We start from the raw sequence: 25,800 nt of genomic DNA, 5'->3' as shown, positions 1-25,800 counted from the left end.
TGGAAAACAAAGTCAAGGGGAGTTGGCTGTGGTAGTCCACACCTGCAATCCAGGTGCTCAGCAGAGGAGGCGAGGATCGTGAGTTCAAGGTCAACCAAAGCTACATAACGGGTCCTTAAAGGGTTGAATGAATGAAACAAAAATCAGGGCGAAGCTTCACAGAGAATGAGAATTTTAGACTTCGTCGGGTCCTGCTGTGAGGAGTTGGGGGCAGAAGTGATGAGCTTGCTGTCAGGTTCCAGGAAATGGATTTAAGTTCCTTCCCAAGAGCTTCTTTCCCATCTTAGTGTGGGGAAGATGGCCTCTACCTGACACGGCCCCTGCAGGACTGTCCTACGGGGGGCGCTGTCTGTATCCCTTCAACACCACCCTCTCAGGACCAAGAAGAGAGGGTTCTCTCCCTGCTGCTGCTCCCAGAGCTTGGCCCCACCTTCTCCCCTTACGTCGCTATAGGTCTCCTGTTCACACCCCTTTATTCAGTGTGGCTCTGGCAGGCTGCTCACTCTACCTTCCCCCTCCTGATCGCCAAACACATTATCTAATGACTTCAGCGTCCACTTAGATAACCCAGCCACACCCTGGCTTCCCAGTTCCTAATGCATCTCCAGTGCCCTCCTCCTTTGCACTTACACACACACACACACACACACACACACACACCACCCATCCCAAGGGCACATCCTGCATCTTCTTGTCACCCCAAAGGATTAACGATTGCTGCTCTAAGGCCTCTCCCAGTTCTGCCCTTGGTCTTTCTGGTGCAGCATTTCCTCAGCCTCTTGGGGGGGCCCTGCTCAGATACAGGCCACCTCTCCCCCAACTGACGCTCCCTTCCTCAGCAGCCCAGGTTCTTTGTAAGTCTTTTTGTCTTTCTCACACCTGCCATGTAATCCTGTCCATTCATGGTCTGTGAGCCACATCCAGGCCGCTAACTACTGCTAAAGGAAATGTCGCCCCAGCAACCTCCAGGCTTTTCTCAAAGCTGCCCAATTTACTGTTCACCTCTTTTACCTTTAACCCCCCGCCCCCGCCCAGTTTTCAGCCCACCCTCTCTACCTCACACCTTATTCCCACCTATTTCCGACATTCCCACCTGGGCTTAGGCCCCCCTCTCTTCCCAGCACCCTCAGGACGCCCCTTCCCTGCTTGCATCAGCCTGCTCGCAAGAGGGCTTTCCCGTCAGCGTTTAATCATGATCTAAAAAGAGACCTGCCTCCCCTACCCTGTGCTCCCCTCCGCTCAGTTCCTCTCCTTCACACCCCAAGTTCCCAAGAGAATTATTTACACTGCCTGACTCGGTTTCCCCACCTCCTCCTCACTCCTCAGCCCACTCCAATCTGCTCTGCACACACGCCGTTCCCCGGAAATGTTCTCTGTCAAGTGACTTCTGCATCTCTCAGTGGACCAGATCCCTGTCTACCTATCCAGTGGCAGCTTTGTGGGGTGCTGGCCACACTGCCACACTTCCTCCCAGGCATCTACAAAGCCACCTTCCCTTGGCTTCTCCCCATCTCTGGAGACCTTGCTCTTTCTCATCCCCCTCCACCCTCTTCCTGAATCCTGGGATTCCCCGAGGTGGGATTCTAATCTCACTCTCTACCTGGGTTTGGGGGAGAAGGGCCTTGTTCTTAGCTTGTGTTTGTGCTGTAAACCTCTTGGGCCACAGGGTAAACTCTGTAGGTCCCCTCTCTTAGAATTGCTTTCGCGTGCATAAAACAAGACCCAGGCTTTCAAAGGAAACCACTTTTATCGAAACAGTCATCAAAATATTTTTAGAAAGTTGTGATTCAGTGATGTATGAGCTTCCTTATTGACAAGTTAAATAGCCAGCCATGGGCATGCAGGGTATTTTAAGACATCGGCAGAGAGCTCACTGAGAAGTGAAAGTGGCTGTGAGTTTTGCTGGTGAGAAAAGCCGAGGGTCCTGCTAATTCTACTGTGGCTGGTGCCTGCAGCCCTAGCTCAACACAGCTTGCGTTTTAGGTGGAGATGAGCGGGCTTTTATAGTAAAGACGTCACCTGTCCCTATCCAAGTTTATGCCTTGCCAAGGCTTGTTCTCTCTGTGCTGCGTAAGGCTGTCTCAGGAACATTTTAACGGCCAAAGTTGAGGGGTGAACTGCCGGTGACTCCCAAATCTACGCATCTAGCTCTAATCCCACTTTTGATCCCCAGATTTAATAGTCTACTGTTTTCTCACTCCCTCGACTTGGTTACACCTCATGCTAATCACAGGCCCCAGGCTAGCACCCCCAGCTTGGCCCTGTATTCTTCCCTCAGTGGGGTATTATTAAAATCTGTCAGTGTCTCACCTCCCCTGCCCCATGTTCAGTTCACATCAGTCCCACACATCTTACTGCCCTGGTATGATTTTGTTGTTGATGGAGGTGGTTTGGTTCCTATTGCCCAAACTCTCCTCAGCTCCTTATCCAGCTGCCTCACCCTCCTGAGTACTGGAATTGCAGGTGTGTGCCATCGTACCCTGGACCCGATAATGTTTTGATCCATCTGTATAGCTGCCTCCATGACAAAGTTATCTCAGTGGTCCCCTAGCCATTCTCCTCCCCTTGCACCTGCCCCCAAATCCAATTTTCCATACCTTCATAGGGTAGAGTGTTGTTGACAGGCGAAACATCTATATGCCTGCTGGAGCCGCTTCTGTGGCTTTTAAGATGGGGACCAAACTTGCTCCTGAAGCTAACACAGCCCCGTGGAACCTGGAGCTGCTTGCTGCTCTGGCCCTGGCCCACGCTGGCCTCATGCCCCCCAGCCTTAGCGATTTCTCTCATCTTGCCACATGGTCCACCAGTCCCTCAACCGAAGCTGACCGTTCCTCCCCTGGCTACAGCAGAACCCTTTGGCGTGGTTCCTGGGGATGGAGCTCAGCTTCCTTATGTTTGCAAGGTGAACTCCCCTGAATCATTGCCCCAGGGCAGCAGGTCTCAACCCTGCTAACGCTGTGACCCTTTAATACAGTTCCTCATGCTGTGGTGACCTCAACCATAAAAGGATTTTCGTTGCTGCTTCATATCTGTGATTTTGCTACTGTTATGAATCATGATGTGAATATCTGATATGCAATCCCCAAAGAGGCCGAGAATCGCCGCCCTAAGCCCTTAATAAGGGTTTGATCATGCAATCTACTTCTTTTTTTCTTAGGATTTTTTTCTTTGTATTGTTATGTTTTGTTTTTCAGACAGTTTGTTTCTCTGTGTAGTCCTGGCTGTCCTGGAACTTGCTCTATAGACCAGGCTGGCCTTGAACTCACAGAGATCCACCTGCCTCTACCTCCTGAGTGTTGGGATTAAAGGCGTGTACCACCACCCCGCCATCGATAAATTCAGTTTTGTGGGATCCAACGCCCTCTTTGGCTGGCAGCGCTAGCTTGCCAAAATACGTCCTTTCTCCCTAAAGCTGCCTTTGTCATGATGTCTTACTACAGCAGCAGGACGGGAGTAAGACACCCACCCATCTACTCTGGCAATCTCAACCTGTGGAGACCCCTTTGGGGATCGAATGACCTTGCACAGAGGTCACCTAGGACCATCAGAAAACACAGATGCTTACATTTTTATATTCATAACAGTAGCAAAATTACAGTTATGAGATAGAAACAAAATAATTTTGTGATTGGGGGTCCCCACAGCACAAGGAACTGTATGAAAGGGTCAGAGTAGCAGGAAGGTTGAGAGCCACCAGCCTACTGCCATCCATCCGTCGGCTGGTCTCCGGCAGGTTGGTATGCTCTCGTTAGCTCTGAGGTCAGAAAACTGCATGCCTAAACACTTGAACACATCTCTAGAACTGGTTGCTTGGGTTTTGTATTTACTGGGGGGTTTTTGTTGTTTAGTTTTTAGTTGATGAGCCCTGACTGATTCATAGATCTATGTCACCCAGACCCCCAGTGAGTGTCTGCCACCCAGTGACATTCCCTCTGGCTCCTTTCTAGACAGTCCCTGCCCCCGGGTCTGTTGTCCTTCAGAGAGATTATAGCTTGTTCCTGAGGTGGGATTTCCCTCTGAATGCTGTAATTTGTTCTTGAGGTGGGATTTCCCTCTGTTGGGGGGATGGGGAACTAAAGTGAATGCTGGGAGAAAGAAGGGCGGAGTCAGAGAGAAGCCATGTAGCCCCACTGGAGATAGACACCGGAACTTTTCCCAGTAAGCCTCAGCCTCGTGGCAATACACAGATTCATATAAATGGGTTAAATTAAGATATAAGAGTTAGCAAATAAGCCGGGCGATGGTGGCGCACGCCTTTAATCCCAGCACTCGGGAGGCAGAGGCAGGCGGATCTCTGTGAGTTTGAGACCAGTCTGGTCTACAGAGCTAGTTCCAGGACAGGCTCCAAAGCTACAGAGAAACCCTGTCTTTTTTTTTTTTTTTTTTTTTTTTTTTTTTTTTGGTTTTTTCGAGACAGGGTTTCTCTGTGGCTTTGGAGCCTGTCCTGGAACTAGCTCTGTAGACCAGGCTGGTCTCGAACTCACAGAGATCCGCCTGCCTCTGCCTCCCGAGTGCTGGGATTAAAGGCGTGCGCCACCACCGCCCGGCGAGAAACCCTGTCTTGAAAAACCAAAAAAAAAAAAAAAAAAGAGTTAGCAAATAAGAAGTTAGAGCTAATGGGCCAAGCAGTGATTTAAATAATATAGTTTCTGTGTGGTTATTTTGGTTCTGGGCAGCCAGAACAAACCACCCTCTTGCAACATGTTCCATCTTCGAAATCTGTTTTTGGAATTGTTTTGTCTTTGAAGTTTTTGAGAGGGTCTTACTATGTAACTCTCAGTCCTCCTGCCTCAGCCCTCTTAATACTTGGATTACGAGTGTGTACAACCACAACCAATAAACAGCTGTTTTCTCTGAATTCCATCTTTTTGGTCATCTTGGATTCTGTTTTGAAATAGGTGGGCCGTCGACCTGCTCACTGAGGTGGTCCAGTGGCCAGGGGCACTTGTGGAAGTTTGGGCCCTCACATTCACAGGGTGAAAGGTCAGAAACCAGTCCCATGCCCCACCCCAAGTCACAGACACACAAAATAAACAAATGAAATGTAAAAAAAAAAAAAACTAAAAAGGAAATGGGGCAAGTATATATTTGAAATAAATTAGATAAATAAGCCTGTGAGTAAATTGGTAAAATCACATAAAAGTTACAGATTAAAATTAAAAACTGACCCAAAATGAAAGCATTTTGTTATTTTTAAAGATCATGGTTATAAAAGTTGCACAGAAAGTTCAGTTTCCTTAGACATCTTTAAATATAAACTGCTGTCATGTCTCTCCAGGATGATTCAGGAACAAAAAGAATGTTAAATCGTGTGCTGCTTTTAATCTAGAGAGATAAATTCCCACTTTGAGGAGCTTAAAGACTTAACTGGAAAGCTCACATGCTCATCACAGCACCATTTCTCTTAGGAAAAGTTGGAAGCACTCACGGCGGCCGACGCAAGAATTATGACGTTCATCCATGGAGCAATAGATTCTGCAGACAAAGAACCTAGGAGAATCCATAAAGTTGTATCTCACAGATTTATTCTTAAGAGTCAGATTTGAATCATAATCTTGGAAATATTTCATATTTATTGCAGGGTGAAACAAATGAATCAAAATTGTAATATAATTAAAAAGCAAATATTTAAAATAGGCAAGGTAAAAGTATAAAAGAAAACCGATTGTGTCGCTAATGCTGTGAACTCATGATTTTTATTTCAAAGAAAGGGCTTGTAAGCATGTCCCTTCGGCAGCAATGGGTTACATGGGGTCCTCCTTCATCCCCACCGTTCTCTTCTCTTCTCTTTTCTTTCATTCTTTGCCTCTTTTGCCTCATTACATTGCCAAGGCTGGTTTTGAACCTTTGCTCCTCTGCCTCAGCCTCCCAAGTGTGAGAGTGTCTGTCACTTTCTAATAGCTTTCTCAAGCCAGGTGCCGCGGGGGGAGGCCTGTGATCACAGCACTTGGGAGGTGGAGGCAAGATTAGGAGTTGTGGCAGTCAGGACTACATGAATCCCTGTCTCAAAAACACCAAAAACTTAAATAGCAATCTCAGACAACAGAATTAATATTTCTTGAGAAACAGCAAAGGCAGGTAAGGTCTGTTCGGTCTCAAACCCGAGACAACTACCTGACATGCCAACTAACATATCAAAGAAAACTCTGGCCACCAGGTTCTCCCAGAATCCCACAGCCCCTACCTGTCAGAGAGTCCTCCAGTAACTGACATACCTCTCCCCAGGCCTAAACTCTCCAGCCCCTGAACTCTCTGGGCTTTCCATTCCCCCAGCTCCTTTGGAGCCTGTATAATGCAGCCATTTTGACTACACCAGTCTCTTGGCCTAGGCTTCCCTACCGGGCCAGCGACTCCTCTCTTGCTCATCCTCCCCCACTCCTCACGTGGCCCAGCTCAGTGAAGTAAGAAGCAGGCCACTTGTTGGTTCCTAGCTGCTTAGCCCCCAAATAACCACACAGATACTGTATTAATTAAATCACTGCTTGGCCCATTAGCTCTAGCTTCTTATTGGCTAACTCTTACATCTTAATTTAACCCATTTCTATGAATCTGTGTATTGCCACGTGGCAGTGGCTTACCCGCAAAGTTTCTGCAGGTCTGACTCCAGTGGGGCACCATGGCTTCCCTCTGACTCTGCCTCCTTTCTCCCAGCATTCCCTTTAGTTTTCCCCACCTAGCTCTGTTCCCCTCCAGCTCTGCTATAGGCCCAAAGGAGTTCCTTTATTAACCAATGGTATTCACAGCATACCAAGGGGAATCCCACATCAAGCTCAGCCTGGACAGGTTGACTCTGGACTCTCCCAGATGTCTGTCTCTGTCCCTTTCTGTATTCTCCATATTTACAGTAAACCTCCTTGGCTGTACCTCAGAGCAGTCAGGTCCTTCCTTTCCTTTTTTCCTTCAAGGTCCAAGGCAGACTGAAATGTTTTATTGTACTAGAAAGCAATGGAATATGTTAAAGACTAAAACACAGCTTCAGTGGATTGCCATCATTTTCAATTTTATTACTTTATTTTGTGCTTGGGGGTGTGCCAGAGCACCTATGAGGAAGGCAGAGGACACTTTGGTTCTCTGCTTCCACCATGTGCATGCCAGGGAATGAACTCAGGTCATCAGGCTTGGTGCCCTTACCCAAGGAGTCATCTGCTGGCCTCACTTTCCATTTCAGATACAAATTTAAGCATCAGAATTTTGAGAGACTTGATTGTGACATAAAGATCACATTGTAAGTAAGCAAATAGGCATGAGGAAAAGAAGGCTATGTGTGCACATGCACATGTATGCTCATGGAGTGGATCCCAGAGATCACAGCAACTGTCTTCCTTGTTTCTCCACCCATTCTTTTAAGTCTTTCGCTGAACCTGGAGTTCAAAGATTGGCTAGTCTGGATGGCCAGCACACCCCGGGGATCCCCTATCTCCAGCTCACCAGTATAGGCCCTCTCTTGCTTTTTAATGGGTACAGGAGATCCGAACTCAGGTCCTCATGCTTGTTTAACACACACTTTTTTTTCTTTTCTTTTTTTTCATTTGGTTTTCAACACAAGGTTTCTTAGTAGCTATGGAGTCAGTCTTGGAACTAGCTCTTGTAGACCAGGCTGGCCTTGAACTCACAGAGATTCACCTGCCTCTGTCTCCCAAGTGCTGGAATTAAAGGTGTGCCACCACCGCCCAGCATAACACACACTTTATTGACTAAGCTGTCTCCTCAGCCCCCAGAGAGCGCCTTGTCTGTGGGTGTGTCTGGAGGTGTGGGGGTGGGGTGTGTCTGGAGGTGTGGGTATGTGGGTATGTCTGGGTGTGTGGGTGTGTGGGGGCCATGTGTCTGTTGGGGGCTCAGGGGTGACTGTGTCTGGAGGCCAAAAATCAGTGCCCAACGTCTTCATCGGTTACCCGCCATTATGTTTAGAGTCATGTTAGAGTCACGGTCTCTCACTGTTCCTGGAATCACTGATGGCCTAGGCTGCTTAGCCCACAAATTCTGGGGAGCTGGTTATCTTTGCGCCCAGCCCCAGCTCCTGGGATGCACAATATACTATTACACATAGCTTTTTGTGTGGTTGCTGGGATTTCAATTCATTTTGAATTTGAATTCAAGTCCTCATATTTGCATAGCAAGCTCTTAGTCATCTGATCCATTCCACAGCCCCCAGAAAATACTTTTTTTTTAAAGGAAAGGTAATTAATAATTGGGGAAGAAATGTAAAATTGTGAAGTAATTGTACAACCTTAACATAAGTATAAATTTAAGCAAAACACATCAAAAGGGACCAAAATCATGCAAGAGATGTAGTTCCGGAACAGGCTCAGCTATTCAACAAGTGTCAAAGAATCATTCCACAGTCGATCACAAATTACAAAGGCAGAAACATGGGCCTTTCCCTTGGCGAGCTCTGGTGGTCCAGCTCTTTCTGGGCATCAAGCGTGGCTGACTATATGAGGATGCCGTAGTCATGTGAGCGCTGGTCTGGCGTTACAGAGATGGACATCACAGCCCCTGTGAATATTTATACTCCAAAGATGGAACTGGCTTTGGTTATGAGGAAGTACCCAGAAGATAAACGTGAGGCATCTGTCTCTGTCTCTTCAAAATTGTCCAAAGTGTAAAAAAGCAAAAAAGGTCCAAGAAACTAAAGGGACACAACTCGCCATGCAAGCCCATCAGCCCCAACAAGTAGCTGAAAAAAAGTGTGGACACATACATGTAGGTTTAAATATGCTCTTTATATCTGATTAATATTATGGAACTATTAGGATTATTTTTTTCTTTTAGGTTAGAGAAGTAGTATTGTGCCTTAGTGGAAATGTGTTTTAACAGGAAGTGCACTCTGAAGTGTTTGTGGGTAAAGTGCCTTGAAGTCTGGCCAATTTGAAACTATTCAGAAACAGAATATTGAATGCTAAGGAGATGGCTTAGTGGGCAAAAGCACTTGCGTGAATGCCTGGAAAATCTGAGTTCTGTTCCTGGAACTGACTGTGGAAGGAGCGAAGCCACAGCACGAAGTTCTCTCTGGCCTCCACGTCCACATTGTGGCACTCACACCGCCAACCACCTCACGACAGTGGCGGTGGTGATGGGAAGAATAGAGAGACTCAGCAACTTGACACAGAGATAACAGCTGTTAATGCAGATGTGGAGGCACATGCCTTTAATCCCATCACTCAGGAGGCAGAGGCAGGTGGATCTCTGTGAGTTTGAGGGCAGTCTGGTCTACAGAGTACGTTCCAGGACAGCCAGAGCCACATAGTGAGACCCTGTCTCAAAAGCAAATTTTAGAAAAGCTGTTACTTATATTGTACACACAGGATAAATTTCAGCATTGTTCTCTACTCAGAAATGGCCTGAAGGACCATATTCTAACACAGTGACTCCCAAACCTCTGCTCTAAGAACTAGCGAGGGGTCAAGAGCTGGCTCAGTTGGCAAGGGCATTTACCACACATACCTGGTGACCTGAGTTTGATTCTCAGAGCCCACAGAAAGTTGGAGGAGAAAACCAATCCCACAAAGTTGTCCTCTGACCTCTCTATGAAACTATTGGATGTGGGCCCATACATATGCATCTTGCACACACATCTCTCACACACACATATGCACAAACACACACAAAAATAAAATTTTAAAAGAAATCTGGCTGGATGTGATAACACAGGCCTTTAATGTCAGAACTCAGGAGACAGAGTCAGGCAGATCTCAGTAAGTTCAAAGCCAGATTGCTCTGCACAGTCAGTATCAAGACAGCCAGGACTACACAGTGAAATCCTGTCTCAAAGAAAGAAACAAGGAAGGAGAGAGAGAGAGAAAACAAAAGGAAAGGAAAATAGAAGGAAGAAAGAAGAAACAAAAGAGAAAGGAAAGAGAGAAGAAAGGAAGAAAGAAAAATAGATATGTATGTATAGCATGTGTCAAAAATATAGTCAATTGGCAATTTCAGTAGCTGTCCACTCTGGGCTTTCCCCTGAGTCTGTTCCACAGTGGAATGGAAAATCATCTCAAAGAAAATCTTGAAATTTTACTCACTTCCTCCTCCAACCACCGACCAGTAGTGGTCAAGTGTCATGAAGACCTGACTCACTAAGGACATTGTTGCTCTAGCTAGGACCAGAGCCTTGGACGGGATCCTCCAGCCTGGTGGCCTGACCATCCGAGAGCAGGCTGCAGGCAGGAAAGCCCTGTCCTCAGAGCCCAGGGCTAGGGACAGAGGCCGTGATGGCCATGCAGACAACAGCCCCGGCCGACTCCCGAAAGCACCTTGGAGCTGACGTGCAGATCAGTGTCTCCTCACACTGATCTCATCTTAGCACCGCTGGCAGCCATGTTTTTATGTGAGGGACAAATGAATTGAAGGGACAGTTTGAGTTGGGTATGTGATACCCATGCCCGAAGAAATCTCCAAAAGACCATCAGTCCGCATTCCTTACTGTTGTTCAATTTTCTAAAGACTTCACGTGATGGCCTCAAAATGTCCTGAATACACGGTAAAGACTTGCTGGTCTTAGGCTCCTTCACTCTGCACAAGAGAAAGGTTAGCCTGCCTTGAACGGTAAGAGCATCCGGCTAGAACACGCTTGTACTTACTTGTATGCATCTGTTTACATCGCATCCCTGAATCTGCTTATACAAAGCGACCCTTCATTCCCAGGCATGGCTTTTATGCATGAGGCAAAATTTGATGTAGACCTTGGGGACAAGCACTCTGAAGACACTCATTTGTTCACAGAGATTCCCGGCCAACCTCCATGTGTGTTGTCCCTGTTGACTGTCAAGGTTCATTGCCTTGATCACGGCTTTTTATAATCTCCCAAGACTAAATTTATTCCCAACATAATAGAGCCCCAGTCACGCTCTCTCTGGCACCAGCCTGTCAGTGCTCTGCCTCTTCCCTGCTCCCGATAGAAAGTCCTGCCCCATCTCTGCTGTGTTAGGAGAGCCACTTAGCTCAGCACATGGCAAAATCTGGCCTGGTGCGCATCTGTCAGCCTTCAGTCCCACACTCCAGGGAGGGAGCAGGGGGTGGACAAGTGAAAACCGATTTCCTGGGTCTTGGAAAGGCGTCATCAGGCAAGAGTTGGAAAATAAGGCTTTTTGGTTCCTGGCTACGTGAGTCTGCGCGTCTTCTGGGCTCCTCTGTTGTCACCTATTTCACGTCCAATAACGCTAGGTCCGGGATTTTCATCCCTCTTACATTCTGTGGGAGATGACTTCCCGCTCTTCGCCTGTCCTGTGTCTCCACCTTCCAGGAGCTCTGACTTGAAGCCTTCAAAACATACCAAGTTAAGACTATGGGTGTAGCTTAGTGGTAGAGCTACCTGACCAGTACACAGAGGCCCTGGGTTCAGTTTCCAGCATGGGGAAGGGAGGGAGGGAAGGAAGGAGGGGGAAAGAGAAGGGAGGGAAAAATTTAAAAAAAAAAAACAAGCTGTTATGTTACTAAATTGTTCCCCATTGCCTGGCGCTAACCTTCCCTAATTAACCAAGTTCCATTGAATGCCTTTCTCTGGACCAGTGGTTCTCGACCTTCCTAATCCTGTGACCCTTTAATATAGTTCCTCATGTTATGGTGACCCCCCAACCCTAAAATTATTTTCATTGCGACATCATAACTGTAATTTTACTGCTGTTGTGAATCATAATGTAAATATTCGATGTGCAGGATATGTGACCCCAAGGGGTCACGACTCACGGGTTTAGAACCACTGCTCTGGAGTTGAGAGTGTACTGGTGTGATCTCCTACGGTCTACTTTATTATGTACGATGCCAGAAGAACAAATTGGGCCGTCCTTGGACAACCTGAAATCCACAGTTAATAATACTTCAGAAAAAAATAGTCTTGTCAATCAGTTTGAGTTAACACAGCTTCATTAGAATCCGTATCACGTTCCTTGTATTAGACTGCGCTCATAGAGGCTGCGTTTTAGTTTATTTGCTTGCTTGTTGTTTAGCCTCGTCACTGTTGGGACTTTGGCTTTGAAAGACAGAGCTGGTTTTCTGCTTCCCAAAGAATACAGCTACTTCTGCTGTCATGTGACATTTCAACTTCGGAGCATATGGAGAAGAAATAGAAACTGTAAATTTCAAGATTATAACAGGAAAAGACAGTTCTGAACTCCACTTGACATTAAAAAAAAATCATTAGGGTTGATCCGATGAACCTCCAGACATTGCTAAATATTTGCCATTAGAGCTTTGCTATCTGGAAAAAAAACTTAGACCATATTTTAAGATTGCACGAATCTCAGCTGGCTAGCATGACAATCATGCGTTCTATGGTCTGTGGACGACACCAGAGTGCCGCATAAGACGACGTGCCTCCCTCCCCCCGCCCCGTCACATGTCCGGGATTGGGAAGCATCTGTCCAATAGGGTCGCTTGCACTGGGACATTTGGCTTGGGTTTCACTGTGGAGACGTTTGTCCAGTAGCTGGCTAATTTTGAAAGTGGCAGGAAGTGAGTGACGAAGCATGAGCTGACACAGGACACCGGGACGGGAATGCAGTGTCATCGTAAGTGGTGTACGCGATGTGTCTATCTCATCGGTCATCAGGAAACACGGAATGTAGGTGCTGTTGTTCACAGAGGAGGATGTCTGAAGAATGACAGAATAATAATAACCAACAAGCTACAATAAACCTACCTCGCGTCGGTGGTTACTAACCATAAGAACCAGACCCGCCGCCCAGAAGCCTCACGTTGGAATTTTAAATGCCATACATTAGCGCCAGAATGAGTTCCTATAGACTCTCACACTCTCTCTGGAAGGATGATCCTTACCCACGTGACGGCAAGTGGGTTTTCATGACAGGAGCCAGGTGAAAGTAGCTAAGGGTCTGAGGGAACATAGCAAAGACCAAAAAGATTAAAAAATAAAGTAAAAATTTAAATGCTGAAGTGACAGGTTTGAGATTGCTCATTGAGACGAGAGGGAAAGGCCTGTCATCACACCCAGGAGTACCGCAGGCCTTGCTATTGGACCCTTCTATTTTCAACCAACAAAAAACAGCCCCCTCTAGGTGCTGGTTTCTGGACTGCCGAGAAGGATGTCCACATGGTAGTAAAGATGACCAGAAGCCAGAGAAGGATGTACTCCGCTCCCAGGGGCACGGTCCTCTTTGACAGGTTAATTGGTCAAACTTGGTTGCAGCTCTTCTGTGCTTCTAAAGAACGGTGGGTGAACAGGCTGAACAGCCACCCAATAAAGAGCCCTTTACCATATCCTCCCAAGTCCCTGTGCCTGGGGCAAGCGAGGTGTTGCAGCCTGGATGAGTGTAATGGAGGCAGATCCGGGAGTCTTTGCTGGAGTCTTGGGCGCTTTGCTGCAGACTGGAGATGTATGGGCTAAAGTACAAGGCCTCCTGTGAGCAGACTCCTCAGTTCACTGGACGTTTGGAGGAAGAAAGTCTGTCCCGGGCTCCCTGCTACTCTTGTGGGAATCTAAACCCATGACTCCGGCTTCCATCACCCAATCATAACCACAGCATCCAACATCAGAATTCAAGTTTGCCAAACACCCATTTTGCTGAGAATAGAGAGCTCATCTCATGTTCAGATATGACCTCATGATTCATCTTTGACATTTCAGAATCCTTTTCAAAGACTTCTATTAAGCCCCAGAACTGAGAGTGGAAAGAAGAGCAGATCCATTGTCTCCTTCTCTGTCTGTCCCTTTACCTGAGGGTGGTCTGTTTTCCAAAAATGGATGGAGCGACAATAACTATTTGTTTGAAAGCTGTAGCCAAAACCTAAATTTAAAAATAAGATTTGTCCTCAGGGAAAATAATGGTCTGTCCACCTGTGGATATATAGACTTGCCCGGAAGACTGTCAAGTGGAGATCTTTTTTTTTTTTTTTTAAGAGTTCCATTTGTCTTACGTTGCACCCAATAATTCAAAGCTATTCAGCGTATTTTCCTGAGTCAGGAGCCGCTGAAATGAAAATGCCACAACTGTCAGCAAGAACGAGGAGCAAGATCAATACAAATTGCGACAGTTGGGGAGGTGCCAGGGGTGTTAATTTGGCATTGCCTCCCTGTAAAAGACCGCACTTTCAGAGAGGTTTCTCATGCTGGGCTAATGTGCCATGCAGGGGACCCTCCCGAGACCCAAAGGTGGACAAAGCCCTCAGGATTTTGCTTGGCAGAAGGAATGGCCTCGCAAAACATGCCAGAGCCAGGACCTGAAGCCACGAGGCTGTACTTAGATCACACTTGGAGGCAGGTGCTCGGCTGTCATTCATATTGTTTGCGTCATTTCTTTGATGGGGAAAAGTGTGGCAAAGTGTGAAACTGTTGAATGCTTAGATAATTTTTATCGCGTCCGTTCGCCTGGGTTGAGATGCTCTGACACTGTAGGAATTGTGACTTGTCCTCGTGTGGATTTATACTGCCTGCGTTTTTAGAAGACAGAGAGGAGGGGCTTCTTAGGAGATTCATCCCTCTTGTGCAATCATTTAGAGTATTGAAGCTGAGATCAATCAGTCCGAACTACACGATCTAAATTTCCTTTTCATTGTCAAGCACATGAACTAGCATAAGGGACATTTTCCTTCACCCGTCCTCCAAAGAGTTCAAATCTCAAAGAGCAAACACTTTAAAAGCGCCTCCTTTCTCTACAGCTTTGAGCATGAGCTGTTTATTGGTCATCAAATTACTTAAGGGTCAGAAACGTATTCTGTCATGAATGTCCCACAATAGACTCAGACGTGCAGTCTCTTTGATATGTTGCTGTTATGTTGAAGCTGGTCCTCCCTGCCCATCGAAATCTCCCTGCCCACAGATGGCATTGAGTGATAAAACCCAACAAGAGGCTCTGAGCTGCTGCTGGAGGTCCCACTGCCTCTCCTGTCTCTGTGCTTAGCGAAGGCGACGCCTCTGAGACTTGCACTTACTTCTTCTGTTTTCCGCAGAGTTCTAGTGAGGAGGACTCTCTAAGTGAACCCAGATCATCTACCAAACTACCTACGGCTAAGTGTGAGCCCAGACTTCCAGCCATCGACCAAACTTCAGTCAAGCAGAAACACAAAAGTACCATGACTCCAAAGAAGCCAGAGAAAGCGAGCCCCAGCAAACCCTCTCCAGGTGAGTGGTTTCCTTAGTGAAATCCACATCCAACATTTCCAGCTTTAATGATCACGATGGGCAGGTGGAACTGACTGACCCTAGGGCTTGCCAAGCGGCCAGTTTAGGTCTGGAAGGCCAATGACCCTGTGCAAGTGGCAAAATGAATCTCGCAGTACAATATGCCTCCATATATTCCGGCCCAATTTTCCACTTCCTGTGCCACTCCTAACAAACGCTGCCTTTTCATCTTGGTCACAGTTCTGAGGAGGGGTAGATAAAGGCGTTTGGCCCCAGGTATCAAGTTTTATGACTCAGCCAAGAGGAACTTTCAAAAGCGTCTGAGTGACATAATTTACAGCTGAGAGGAGAGTAATAAAGTCCTCCAGTCCCAGGGAAGTCCTCTCAGGGAGAACTTGATAAATCCCCCTTTGTGTGATTTGGTAAATAACTCACTCTCAGGCTGCCTTTGAAGCTAAGACCGGCTTCTTCTTGGGCAGGAGAGATTCATAGTATCCAGCAAGAAGCTAACATCGACAGAAAGTTTAGAATGCCTCAGGCTTGGCCCATCCCATCAAAGCCCACATCTGTGGGACAAACCCGTGTCCTCTGGGAACCACACATACATCGGGGTAGCTAGGCGGAAAGGCCCGCCTCCTGGGAAAGGAGCCAGACTGACTGTTGAAGAATTCGTAAACAGCAAACACCAAGTGATTTGTTGAAACCCCAATCGCAGCTTCTCCCTAACCCTAAATAGCGACTGTCATGCAACCACCCGTCTGGTTCCATCAGAATGCATTTTCAGAAAACGGCACCTTTTACTCAGATTAAGCACCCACATTTTCTTGTTTTAATAAAGTCAAGACCAAATTGACTTCTAAACTGTTGTCCTCTCGGACACAGCGCCAGCTTCTGCTCCTCCTTTGATCATGGTGGCAGGGGGTGGGGGAGTGTTTGAAAGACTTCTAGTAGGGATTAGGTTTGTAATCCAACTACGTTAAGGCCAGAATAGAACAGGTGAGGTCACCCAGCAAGCACTGTGTTGAGTTGAGGCTGGGTTCTGATCGCTGTGTGCTGAGGGTAAGCATAAATCACGCAACTCTGTCCTTTCGATGTGATATTTAGCCTTCTCACTAAAACCTGGTAGCTGATGTTCCATCAGCCATGGAGAAGAGTCCTCAAAATGAACCTCTGAGGTCCTCTTTATGGCTCAGTTTGTCTGAAAAACAATACAGATGTTTTTCAGACTGAGTAAGCTCCGTGAGGAACTCAAAACACTGACAAACGGAATGAATTCACTTTCCATTTTATAAAAAATCAAACTTGAAGAATTATCACGTTGAAGAGCACCAAGGTTTAGGCAAGAGATTCATGTTGGCAGAAGGATGGCTTTTTCAGCACACAGGAGATGGGATTTGTAGCAAAACACATTTTCCAGCCACTATCTTTATCATCCTGTTATGTTCCAGGTAGCACTCAAGACTCATAGAGCTAGGAGCTGGATGGGGCCGGCCACCCAGTCAGCACAGTGGGCCTGGAGGTTGATATCAGTGCTGAGGAGGCTGAGAGGGCACAGCAATCTGAGTATAGCCCCAGCGGCACAGTGTTTGCCTTCTATGCCCGAGGCCCCAGGTTAGAAGGGAGGAACAGCAGCGAAGAAGCTAAGACCAGCTGCAGCAAACACATCTGTAACCTCAGAACTCAGGAGGCTGAAGCTGGAGGGTCAGGAGTTCAAAGCCAGCCTGGGTTACAGTAAGACCTTGTCTCAAGGAGAAAGTTTGATAAAAACCAATCACTGGAGAGATAGAAATCATTGGTTTAAGGAGTGTTGACTCTTTCAATTCCTAATTAGCAAAGTAAAAGCCTTCGGATTTAAGCTGAGTCTGTTGAGGAAAACTTGGGAGCTGAGGATGGTCACAGCACACAGTTTAATTCAGATAAATACTTGCTATGACAGAAAAGAGGATTTGGCAGCTGAATTATCTGGACACTGATCTAATTCACGAGCTGCATCCAGTGTTCTGCTTCATATTTCTCAAGATTCGGGAGTAAACCAAAACTGACATTATGTAACATTGAAACTAACTTCCACATGAGACTTAAGCAAGACAGAAGCTGGGGACAGGGTGAACCCCCTTTGGGACATCTGCCTCCCGGGTTAGCCTTTCTTGGTGTGGTGTTACACCAGCCTTTCCCAGGTGAAAAACGTGCTTGAGAGCAGGACTTGCTTTACCCTAACTCTGTGTGCAGACAGCCTGTGTCACAGAGTCTTGCTGGGTGTCACCTGGAAACCGGGGCACGGCTATCGAGAACCTAGGCCCACTCTGTACAAATCAATTCCTCACCGGGAAGACGCTTCCACTGCTCCGCACAGTCTGTCTGTTCAGGGGAGGTCGCACGGTTGAGCTCGGTGCTCCACACAGCTGTTTGTGGACAAGCTGACCCCAGTAGTCCTCTTCAGCCCTCTCGGGATGGTGGCAAGTGCAGCTTAGGGGACAGTGCTTTGGAGACCCAATGCCTGGATTCTCACCTGGGCCCCATTTCTTACTCGCTGTGTGTCTTTTGGCAAGGAATTCCTCTGTTCCTCGGTTCTGTCACCTGTGAAATGGGGGGACCAGAGATAACAACAGGATCTGGCTGCTGGGTAAAAATGTAGACTCAGCGATACGCTTGTGCTCAGCTGTCGAGCAGTGCAGACCCACGCAGTAGATTAGCGCAGGCGAGTCTATGGTAGGGAGAACGGGCTTGAAGACTTTACTTTCTGTGCCTATGGCCTGCCCTCTCCTCCCTGTACACACTTATTTTCTTCACAAAAATTAGAGGTGTATGCTCAGACACTCTCACAGGGGACTGGAGAGGGGGCTCGGTGGTTAAAGCACATGTTACTCTTGCAGAGGACCTGGGTTCCAAAGCCGGTACCTGTACTGTGGCTCACAACCACCCATAACTCCCCAGTCCCAGAGCTCCAATGCCGTCTTCTGGCCTCTCTAGGCAGCAGGCACGCGCATTGTGCACATATGTACATGCAGGCAAAACACTCATACACATAAAAATAGGTAAGTCTGAAAGAAAAACGTTAATCTCTCACGTACACCTGAACACCAATAAGAAAAGCCAGCTAATCAGACATGGCTTCCCCAGCCAGAGATAGCGACTATCTCTCAGAAGACATGGAAAGCTTAGGCAGCATGTCAAGCATGTCTGACACGCAATGGATTCAACGATCTTCAAGGTGAACTCTGATGTAGAATGGGAAATAAGCCGGGCAGGGTTGCATAGCGGTTTGGAATTCCATGACACCCGGAGCAATTAGCAGGGCCCAGCAGGAAGCACAGGGTGCAGGCTCTGTGCACCCTTGGAAACTGGGGTTTCCAAGACCTGTTTGCTCCCAGCCTGGCTGGGAAAGGAGTTGTGTCTCCTTCCCAGGACATAGAAAGGCAGCCAGAGGTCACTGTGATGAGGGTCACAGCGCCTGGAGTCCTGGGGCTCTCTACTCCAGAGCCAGACCTTGGGCAGCCTCCCAACTCTCTCCTGTCGCTTTCACCTGGCGCTCAAGCAGAGCCTCCTCCGGTTAGGTTCCAGGAAAATGGATCTGGATGCAGTCCTGGGAGCCTGCTTCCAAAATCCTGCCCTTTACAACAAAGCCAAGTGTTCGGAAATGCTCCGCACTTATTATTAAATGTGATGTGTAGTCATTACCAGGCTCAGATTGGTAGGAGGAGCAAGACCCCGGTGTCCTTATCACGGCTTATCTCGAAGGCCTGTTCTTGTAAAACTCAGCGAAAGCAGTGAATTCAGGTTTTAAAAGATAAAAGTCCGAAATAGCTGTGGTTGCTTTCGGATTAGGAAATGTTTATTCAAAGAGCAGTGTGGAAGACGAGTCTCAGGGCAAATCCTAAATCTTCATCATTTGCCTTGCAAGTAAATGCGCTTGAAGATTTTCTCAGAAAGGCCACGGTTAATGGGTTTCTCAGCAAGTCCAGCCTACGCCCGATGACTTTCCAAGCTGTCTATCCCAGCCAGAAAAAACAAAAACAGTATAAATGAATCCTCCTGGCTTTATAGAGAGCATCATAATTTTCAACCCATTATTGGTGATTATATGACGTCATGGCTCAAAATGCCAGCTCTGCTTTGGAGCCTTACAAATGTTAAGCTGACAACTTCCCTGAACTCGGTATCCTCATCCATAAGATGGAGTTGCAGTATCGCCTACTTTAGCAAAGAGAGGAGGGTTAAGTCCCTGAGTGCTAGCTACACCTCAGGGAAACGTTGGACATCTAGGTGAAAAGGCCAGGAAGCCTCTGGATGTCCGCGAGTAATGAGAGTGCTGTCCACTGCCAGAAGGACCCCAAGGACCTTCGGGGAGCAAGTGGTATTGAAATTTGCAAGAACAGCAGAGACAGAGGACAGCTAAAGGAAGACCAGAAGATAACCACACATAGAGAAAACCAAGAGAATTACAGAGTTCTCCACCAGACCTTTAGGATAGGCAGTGTGTACGTGGATCCTGTCTAGCAGAACACTCTTGAGCGTCCACTGGATTGAGACCCCCACCCCCCGTAGGTGATGTTTTCTGTCAGATGGTCGCAGTTTTCACCATTCAGTTTAGAATCAGAACTGATTTTAGCTGCGGCATTTCACAACTGTCGGGCTCTCCGGTCACTGGGGAGATGCTTCTCCGAAGTCCCAACTCTTAGCTTCCCATCATTGTGATGGAATACCTGAGGCAGCTGACTTCTAAAATATTTACTTGTGGGGCTGGTGAGATGGTTCAGTGGGGTAAGAGCACTTGTCACCAAGTCTGGTGACCTGAGTTCAATCCCAAGGACCCACATGGTGGAAGGAGAGAACTGATTCTTCCAAGTTGTCCTCTGACCTTCTCTCTCTCTCTCTCTCTCTCTCTCTCTCTGTCTCTCTGTCTCTGTCTCTCTGTCTCTCTCTCTCTCTCTCTCTCTCTCACACACACACACACACACACACACACACACACACATTCTCCCCCTCCCCAGACTCACACTAAATAGATTTTTTTTTTTTTTGCAAAATTCATTTGGCTCATAGTTTTAGAGGTTTCAGTCCAAGATTATATGACCTGCTTTGGGGCCTTCAGTGAAGTCACACATCACAGCAGGAGTAGCTGTTGGGACAAAGGGCTGCCTCATGGTCAGGAAGCAAAAGAGGAGAGGACAAGGCCCTATCATCTCCCTTTGAGAACATATTTCCAATGACCTAAGGACCTCCCACAAGGCTCTGCCTCCCAGGAGCACCATTCTAAACCCTAAACTCTTAACCTTTAGGAGCTCCAATCCAAACCCTAGAGCACTGGAATCTGGGGGTGGGGTTCAGTACTGTTCTGAGCAGTGTGCACAGAGGTGTCTCAGGGCCGAGGTTTAGGCATCCTCCCCCCAGGCTTACTTTCCAAATGCTAAAACGTACAGCTTCTGATCCCATGGATTTGGGTGAACTGCGACTGTATTTCTAAGTCCTGGTCTAGGGAGGAGCAAGGCTACAGATCTCAGAAACCATCTGCCTCAGACTATAGATGAGGAAACAGGTTCAGAGACTCTAAGCCATGGATTCAAGGTGACCTAGCTGGCTGGTGGCAGGTGTGAGAGAGTGACTCGGAATGCTGGCTCCATCAGGCCTGCACACTCTGCCTCCGGGGAGGTTGGCAGTCAGAGTGAAAGGTTAATCAAAGAGTCATTAATTTCCCTTGAACGCCTCTCTGGCCCACCTGCCTTCCCTCCATGCTCTGGGTTCCTCTCTGTCCCCTTGAGCCCACCAGGATCTCTCTGTTTCCTTCTCCTTTCCCCAGCTTACCCTCCGCAGTAGAAAGGCCAAGGTTAGGGCATATCTGCAACCTCCTACCAGGGGGGCAGCTGGAAAACCGGAGGGAGAGAACTTGCTGGAAGGGAGACCCTGCAGACCACCATCTGTTGCTGCCAGAACAGCTCGTTAGGCTGGCTGTGGGCGATAAGAACACAGCCGAAGCTTCCACACGGCTACCTCAGGACGTTCTGAGGCGCTGGCCTGGGAAGCACTTGCCTACATCTGCCAGGGCTGCATGAAGCTATTGCCTGGAAGACACTTTGAAGGTGATGCCACTTTGAGTAGCTCACTGCTGTTGACTCAGACCTGAGCAAGATGCCTCCTGGGCAGGAGCCAAGTCCACTCACACCTACAGCACGCAGACACAACACTCCCATCCCCCAGAGAACCTTTTTTGGTGGAGTTTTTATTCATTCACAGACTTTTTTAAATGTCCTCCTCCCGTGAAGGCTGCTTCCTGATTGCTCTTTTTCTTTTGTGCAGGTGACAGCAGCGAGCACCCCCTGTTCTGTGTTGAATATTCCCCTTACTGCTCCGTCTTTGCTTTCTCCCCCGTCCTGCCGCCCAATGCCAGCTACTGCTGCCTCCTCCTGCCGCTAGTTCCGCCCGTCTCCCAAGGGGCCCAGGGCCCTTCCCCTGCCCTCCCGCCTGTCGTCTTCCCCACCTTTACCAGCCCGCCATCAGCCTCGCCAAGCCCCTTGCCTGGGTCTCCAGCATCCCTCTGCTATTTCCCGGTCTCCCAACCGACTCCAGCTGAGACCCCTGTGCTGTGCCTACCCGGCCCCAGAAGGCCCAGTAAGATTTACCTCATGTGGTAAGTCACCCCTGGCAAGGCACACGGCACAGAAGAGTCAGGGAGAAGGGGGGACAGCAGAAAGCAGGAGGACAGGAGCAGGGCCAGAGCAACACCAGGAGGTGTCAGGGAGCAGGAAGAGGAGGACAGAACTGGCACCCCCCCACCCCCCCGGAGATGAGCGTCTCCTAGCCATAACAGAGCGAATGATCAATAAAATCCCATCATCTCTGGAGAAGCCTCTGATTTCTGAACTCTTGTGTCGTACACTACTTGGGACATGACCATCACAGGCTCTTCTGGGTCTGACCATAGCCGTGGCCGGTGACAAGGGTGACACCAGGCCGGTGGTTCTGAAAGCACACACTCTGAGACAGGGAGATCCAGCCAGGACCGTGGGCGAGGAGGGCGGATTAGAGGGCGCAGTTGGTATTTGCAGTTCCCTCTCCTGCCTGCATTTCCTAAAATCGAAAACTCCCACCTCCTGACTTCCAAAATAAAACATATTTATGGTGCATAATTAGGCTTTAATTAAAATCTCCTCTGGGTATATGAGACAGCATACACGTCTAGCACACTCAAACAGGCAAATAGATGTGACCTATTATTTATGATGTATAGAAAGCTGCCTATTAAACCCAGGCAACGCTGGCTCTGGCTGCAAAGCTGTAATTCTGCCCATGGCCCAAAGGGAAGAAGAAGTTTCCCGAGAGGCATCTCATGGCGGAATCCTGGCCCCTCTCGGGCACCAGTCAAGGTGCAGTCAAGGGAGTAGTGGGGAGAGAGCGCTCAGGGATGTATTTTCCTCTCTGTTTGCATATTCCGTGTGCCTGTCAAGCACCGTGTCTGTATATATAGCAGGTGACATGAGGAACGGGGCAGTTATAATGCGCACGAGCCTGACACCGACAGCTGGGTGGGCTTGGTTCTCAGGTGTCAGTGTCCTGTATAACTATGAGACTTCCACTTTTTTTAACCTTTCCTGATCTAATTCTGAACTGTTATCAATGACAGTTCCATGGCTGTATCAAAAGAACGGAGGCAGATGCCTTTTATCAAAACAGCTGTTTGGTTTCTGGGTTCCTGGATGCTCAGGTACTGGAAGATACATGGGCCGTGTGCTGTCCAGAACAAACTATGTGCTTTCCTAGATCCACTGGCAGACTGGCTTTGCAGTTACCTGGAAAACAAATTCTCCTCTTTGCCGCCAGGTGAACGGCCTGTCTCCCAGGAGAGCTATGGCTTAGATTTCCTTCATGATTAATATATGACTCTGCCATGCTAAGGTCCCATCATAGAAAGGCCCCAGAAGACTGTTCAAACAGATGAAAGGTTTAAGAACCTGGTCTACATAGCACCTGGAACTCTTACATCTATGTCTACAAACCATGTCATTGAGGTCACCTCCTTTGTGACTGACTGTACATGTGGCAGAGAAAACATCTCCCATGAATGCTTTCTTCTGAATCTCAAGGGCACTGCAAGGCAGAGGTTTAGGGTGCAGCCATATTAGATCATAGCCACGAAGCTCGTGACTGGAATGTCTTACTCATCCCTGTGAACCCTCAAATTATCCTATAGCCGAGACGCAGAGGTATTTGTTGAACAAATTATAATAAAAGGAGTTTCTGTTTGCCTTTTGGATTTTTATTTTTTTAAAAGAAGGCTTGTGGGAAAGAACCAACAAGAGGAACAAGAACAAGGAACACAAGCTGCTGAATAAATTATTCACACATGAAAGCTCAGTAGCCAAGAGTTTCAGTGTTCTTGGGGAAATGACTTCCAGTTTTCCACTTAGTGGTACTATATGCTCTGTGAATGAAGCACCTGCCAGTTTTAATAGCCAATAGGCACCAGATACCTGATCAGCCCATGTATGTATAGTATTGCTAATTGTTACAGTAACCTAACAAAAGAAGACAAATCCCATTTTACAGCTGCAGAACCTGAGGGCCAAATTGCCAAAGGGGGTGGGTGGGTTCTGACTCTACAAACAGTGGTGGGTTTTCTACCAATAGGCCTGGTAAAACAATCTCTAGATGTTCAGTCTGTGTGCATGTATGTGTACATGCATTCGCATGTGCACGTGTGTCAGAGTTTCCTGACACCATGTGTGTGCATGGACCCACAAGGGTTGGAAGAGGGTGTCGATCCCTGGAACTGGAGTTAGACATGGTTGTGAGGTTCCATGGTGGAGGCCAGGGTGGAGAAGGTGCTGGAAGCCAGACCTGGGTCCTCTGCAAGAGCAGTCAGTACCCTTAACCACTGAGCCATCTCTCCAGCCCCAGATACTCAGCTTCATTACTTTAGTTTACTGAGAATTCGAGGAAAAATAGTAATAGCTTGGGAAACCATGTGCACGACCTGGCGCCTTGAATAAAGAAAGCGGATTTCCGAACACCAAGAATGACTTTTAGATCACATGAGTGCTTTAATTTTAAAATCAATTCTAAATTTGAAGTTCCCCATAGTTTTGGGCTGAGTCATCTTAAGCCCTGCCAATCCTTTCTAGGCAATTATCATTAGTCCTGGACAGCAGTGTGCAGCATGCAGGCTGGCTAAGAGACTGGCTTCCTTAAGGAATTTACAGTCTACTGAAAGAGATGAGAGAATTATGGGAGTCTACAATATTTAAATATTAGAGATGACTTATTTAAGGGCTCTGGAGTGGAAGCGCCTGTGGACATAAAACCAGCCCTGGGATGTCAGGTTGGTGCTGCCTGGGGAGCAAAGGCCCTGTGGGAGGACGCACTCTCCCTGTGTCGGTGTGGACGGAGGCAGAGTGGGTGTCAGTGCTGTGGCCTTCTACCTCCCGGCTTGCGGCAGAGGGCTGACTCTCCTGCTGACCATCAGAGTGAAATCTCTCTAAGAGCATTGGACCAAGTCCTAACTTACTGGACTTGGCGTGAGCCCCAGGCCTTCCCCTTCTTTCATTTCTGTCTCTTCCTCGGTCTGGAGAGGTGGCTCAGTGGGTAAAACGCTTGCGTTGGAACCTGACAGTGTGAGTTCAATACCCAAAACTCAGGTGAAGGTGGAAGGAGGAGAGGGCTGATTGCATGAAGTTGCCCTCTGACCTCCACATGCTCACTGCACACATACACCCCCCCCCCCACACACACATGCACACACACACACACAATAATAAATACAGTTTTAAGTAAACTTAAAAAAAAATACAGTTCCTGCCTGTATGAGCTGGGAGGTGGTCTCTGAAGGCTGAGAAGAGAGACGAGGCCTCTGGTGACAGAGTCCTCTGGCTTCAACCGACGCAACTCTGGGTGCAGAGAAACTCTACCACAGGCACAGATTCTCCCTCCCGCCATCCTCTCCTGCCCTGCTTAGGGAAATCATGTCTCAACACACCCCACGCTCTTCAAGGGACACATTCTCATTTCTAGAGAGCTTCTACTCCCCTTCTCTGGCTCCAGCCACAGCCTCACTTTGCCCTAAGCTGACCTGTGCCACCATCAGCTCTTCTTCCAGTGGGTTCCCCAAAGGGCACGGCCCTCTGTCCTAAAGCCCAGGTCCCACTGCCACCTTCTCCTGGGGCCGGTAAAAGTAAGTTAGCTTGCTCGCTGGATTAAACTGAGTTTCACAGGATGCCAGAGAGAACTCCATGTCTTCCTGAGTCTGGGTGGAAACTATTCACATAACCACAGACTATACTCAGGAACGTAAAGCCAGTTTTCTTCATGTGCCAAGAAAGCCTGGGCTCTCACACACTAGAGGGGTTTGTCCCAGCCTCAGCCCTGTGCTGACTGCGTGGAATGTCTGAATCTTCCAGAGGGGGATGAGCCTGAACAGTTCTCTTGGGGGTGTAGCGTCGATGTGATTTAACTGCCATGCGAACCCAAGAACTTGTAGAGATGCTTGGAAAATAAGAAGCTCTCCCCACATCCACGGGCACTGATGCTGGATACATGTGAAGAAACTCGGCACTATCCAATGCCAATTAGAAAGCCTGGTTCCTAACGAGAATTATGAGACAGGGCTCGCTGGGAACTGGTGCATGGTGATTAGTGTCTTCCATGGAGGTGGGTGGCCATATGCAGGGAAAAAGATGTTTCCAGGTCCTTGGGACCTTCTTACAGGCCGTGTTTGATGCTCATATACAACCCGTGGA

General features: G+C 47.9%; 1 protein-coding gene across 1 annotated transcript in view; it reads left to right on the top strand.

Moving 5' to 3' along the window:
- Positions 1–25,800, top strand: part of Marchf10 (membrane associated ring-CH-type finger 10) — a 92,749-nt gene that overhangs the window by 30,546 nt on the left and 36,403 nt on the right. Inside the window, exon 4 of the mRNA XM_057773331.1 lies at positions 14,902–15,073. Within this exon, the coding sequence (XP_057629314.1) occupies positions 14,902–15,073 (172 nt within the window). The remainder of the gene's footprint in view (positions 1–14,901; positions 15,074–25,800) is intronic.

The sequence above is a fragment of the Chionomys nivalis genome, chromosome 7 (assembly GCF_950005125.1).
Source record: "Chionomys nivalis chromosome 7, mChiNiv1.1, whole genome shotgun sequence".
In the NCBI taxonomy this organism is placed as follows: domain Eukaryota; kingdom Metazoa; phylum Chordata; class Mammalia; order Rodentia; family Cricetidae; genus Chionomys; species Chionomys nivalis.
Note: the sequence above shows the minus strand (reverse complement) of the source record. Positions and strands in the feature narration are given on the sequence as shown.